Source organism: Polyodon spathula, unplaced genomic scaffold (assembly GCF_017654505.1).
Source record: "Polyodon spathula isolate WHYD16114869_AA unplaced genomic scaffold, ASM1765450v1 scaffolds_2225, whole genome shotgun sequence".
Taxonomy (NCBI): Eukaryota; Metazoa; Chordata; class Actinopteri; order Acipenseriformes; family Polyodontidae; genus Polyodon; species Polyodon spathula.
In genome coordinates this window covers 1-4299 of record NW_024473699.1, presented here as the reverse complement: position 1 = coordinate 4299, position 4299 = coordinate 1, and the positions used below count along the sequence as shown (strand labels likewise).

General features: G+C 33.5%; 1 protein-coding gene across 1 annotated transcript; it reads right to left on the bottom strand.

The window, feature by feature from the left end:
• Positions 1-749: 749 nt before the first annotated feature.
• On the bottom strand, positions 750-3681 carry LOC121310457 (3-ketodihydrosphingosine reductase-like; the record flags this gene model as incomplete). The annotated part of the gene is made up of 5 exons (XM_041243635.1): positions 750-1281; positions 1806-1901; positions 2589-2654; positions 2760-2816; positions 3559-3681. Coding segments are annotated over 5 exons (555 nt in total), but the record flags the coding sequence as incomplete, so codon positions are not given.
• Positions 3682-4299: the final 618 nt, after the last annotated feature.

Below are 4299 nucleotides of genomic sequence, written 5' to 3'. Positions count from 1 at the left end.
CATGAAATGCATTAAGCTTAGAATTTTAAAACATGCAAGTAGCATAGATGTAATTAAGAGAATGTACCTCTGTAGCAAGAAGTTTGATTTCACCCCAGAAAACCCTAGGCTTATTTATTTATTGGTATTTGATCATTGACATATTTCTGTGGAACAAAAATATAACAATGGAAATGCGTTTTGTACGTCTCATTTTGAAAATAAGCACAGCGTACCAAATCAGATTTGTTATGATCCTGTTCAAGTAGATTAACTTAGTACTGTGAACAATAAGACTAATTTGGTACGTTTGCTCATCGAAAGCATTTTCTGCTTAAAATCTTTTGCAGACACAGCTGCATTTTTCCCCTGAAATGACGAGTACATCTGAAAACTTTATTCTGGACATTTCTTATGTCCGTCACACTCGGGCATTTAAGATACACTTTTTATACATGTACCTTTGATACCATTTTCAGTTTAACACAATAACATTTCAGTTAATATGCTATAAACAACAATAATAACAACGACTTGTCCATGAACAGGCAATTAAACTGTTCTGTGCCTATGCAGCAATGTCGGCAGCTTAAAATGCAAGTATGATCTGCCAGTTTGAAATGTGCATAAAAAGACATGAAATTAGATTAGTTTTTACTAATGTTAATGTTTACATGAATCCCACTGGTGTAACAAAAATGTGTTAATGTCCATTTGTCAGTTTTTGGTTAAGTACATGGAAAACTATAAAGCTCTGTGTAATTTTCATATTTTAAATTAACATTATTCAGCAAGTTTAATTTTACTTTATGAAGCAAAATGTGTTAATTCTATATGGTGACTATAGGCCGTAGCTGTAGGTTAGTCCTCATTATCGGTCTAACTTGTTCTGATCAGTTAAACCAATTACTCGGTACACTGCAATCAGGATTAAGTTAGTACAGATTTGCAGGACCTTCTAGTCTGCATTTTAGTCCACTTGATGTGGACTAAGACACTGGTATGCTGCAATTGACCCTGAAGGATTACTCTTATGAAACAGTATTAGATGATGAAAGCTTAGTACTTCTGACCAATACATTAAGGTTGTCAGAACATATTTAAATATACCTCCATCTGCAGGGATTCAGCCAATCCACGAACGGCAAATTTGGACGGTGAATAAGCAGTGTACCCAAACAAGCCTAGCTGCCCAGCCTGCGAGGACACAAACATGATCCTTCCCATCCTCCTCTCTTTCATGGTAGGAATCACTGCCCTTGTTGGATACACACTGCCCAGGTAATTGACCTCCATCAATCTCTGTAAATAATTGAAACCATACTATTGGTAGAGGAACACAGGTCATAGTACATAAATGTACACCAAAGATAAGATATAACTGTTTTCTGCATACATTTTACTTTAGTATCTGTGAAAAAATACTCATTAAGACTAAACTTACTGTTTGTGATTCACTGATTAGTAGATTTCTTTCCATGACATAAAATGTATGATACTGTATAACTATGTGATGAAATACAAATTGTTATAGCAAGAGCTTTCTTGAAAGGCATGCTAAAAGTTGCAATAAAACTTTGACACCTAGACCTTTAAAGTTTTAACAGACAGTTATATGTTTTAGCTTTGATAGGGTAGGGATTGACTGTTGAAAAAGACTTCCATAAAAACCACACAGTAAAACAAGGACTAAGCTGGGATTCAGACCTTCTTTTCTGCTCTTCTAACATGCCAACTGAGATTGCACTGATGTGCAAACTTTACTAATTTAGATTAACGGGCCTAGAAAAACAGACCTAACAATACAACATGCACTGAAAATGTACCTTGAAGCAATCCACATCAACCTCTTCAAACTTTGCAGCCACTGTTATCCCAGCACAGTTCACTAGCATGTCAACTGGCCCCAGTTTTTCTTGAGCCTAGAAGAAACACAGGCAGATAAGAAACATCACAGTGTCAGCAGCACTATAAGACTGAAACACATTGCACAAAACTGGATAACTCTGTTAACCATATTACTGCAATTTGCCTGTGGGCAAAAACTCCCATTTATCTGAATGGCTTTTTATACAGACATAATAGGGTGTTCACCCTAATCCATGTTTCAGATATACTATATATATAAGATATATATATATATATATATATATATATATATATATATATATTATTATATATCTATATTATATATATAGATATTTATTTATATTTATTTAAAGTACAATACTAATTTAAGCTCTCTAACTGAATTTCAACCTTAAGATAATTTGCAAGAAAATTCCAGTTCTATGGACCTTTGTAAGAGAATGCTCCTCGAAGTAAAAAACAGTCCAGAGATCTAAGACTGTGACTGATTTATAAAACTTTAAATAAATGCCACCTGCAGAGGTGCACTTGCCACTTTCTCAATCTCATTGATGACCAGCACTCTTTTTTCACTAAATACAAAGTCCTAATCAAATCAAGCGAAATGTTCAGTTGTATATATGAAACACACCTTTCACTGCATCTACTACATGCAACCAAGGGGCTGTTCTTAATACGGACATTGAAAATGTCCGAAACCTAATTTAAATGTACAGATGAGGAATCCTAAGCAAACTTACTTGTTTAATGACATATTCAACTTGACTATAGTCCTTGGACACATCAACAGATATGCACAGTACTACCTGTAAGGAAATATGTATACATACATATGTATTTATTTTTACAATAATTCAGCAATAAGATTCAGTCAGGATTACAAAATTACTTGGGGGGGGGGGGACGACTACCTGTTTATCATTAATAGCATGTTTTTCAATCTCCTTTTTTGCTTGTAGCAGTTTGCGCTATGAAAAAAAAAAAAAAACAGATTTAATGACAGTAACCATGTTACATGCATAGTATGTGTGTGACCTTTTTCAGATTTTTTTGGTTTGAACCTTTTAGATCAGGTAGATGCCATAGAATGTCATTTAGATGCAGTGGCAATCAGTGTCAGCCAGGTTTGGAAATAATAAATAATAAAAACAAAAGAAAGGAGTATATTGTGAACTAAAGCAGTCCCAATGGTACAATAAATAGGGCTTGGACTATAATGGAATAAGGTGAAATATGGCCCGAGGTTAAACCAATATCGCCTTAAAAAGGTTAATTATTACTGGAAAGTGGACAACACATGCAATATAACTTTATTGAAAGTTATATTCCCATTTTCACAAATGTTTACTCTCTGTACCCTAGAAACTTAAATCATGTGACCTCAATATGACAGCCATGAAAGTATGAAATCACTATGGCAAATGGTCTTGAAACTAATGAGAGCTAATTGTTCTTGTACTGTAACTTCTGCCCCTGCTACAACAGTGGCAATTGTAAGTTAGGAAGTTTTTGAAAACTAACATTATTAGTAAAGCTTGTTAGCGTGGAAAATAATGATCTAAGTAAAACCAAAAGAGAATACATGCGAAACACATGCAACTGGATATTAAACTGGTAAGAAACGTAATGTTAGGAAAATTTACATGACAAAGAACCCTTTTAAGTTCTGCCAAAGATAATGTATTGATTATACTCAAAAAATACACTTACCTCATCTCGTGCCACCAGCGTTATAAAAGCACCTTGCTTGTAACACTCAATAGCAATACATTTACCAATACCACTGGAGCCTCCTGTTACCTGGTTAAATAATAATATTAAAAAAAAACCTTTTAGCCAATGTTAGTTGTGATACATGTACAAGGATTTATTAAAAGCATATTTTGTCAGTATAACAGCATGCCTGAAACTTTCCAGTAACACAGCAAATACATTTAACAACAGGGCAACTGTTGCCAGAAACACAATCTGCCAAGACACTAAGCGCTGAGCAATTACCAAGCTTTCTCATCGAGAGATTCAAATAGAAGTATAACTGATTTTCAGGGTCAGATCACTCACCTTTTTGAAAATGTGAGTTACTACTGTATTAGTCCCCAGAATAAACTGTTATCAAAAGGTTTAACAATTTAAATATTTTTTTTTTTACCTGTTAATGCCACATAGCTATATGTTTTTATTTAATTGTTTTATATAAAAACAAAAGTATTTTTCTACTATTACTAATTTGGATATTTAATTTTTTCAACTGTTTTAAATCTTATTTACTGTGCAGAAATAATGCTATACCGAGCATCAAAAGAAACTTATCACTATTATAACACATTTATTTTCGAAAAAAATAAGGTATATAAATGATGGACATTGACAAAATGTTTTTGGTTTCTTTTTAATTACTCGATCATTCATCCTTGACCATGACATGCTTGAGTGACTATGACTGAAGCATAT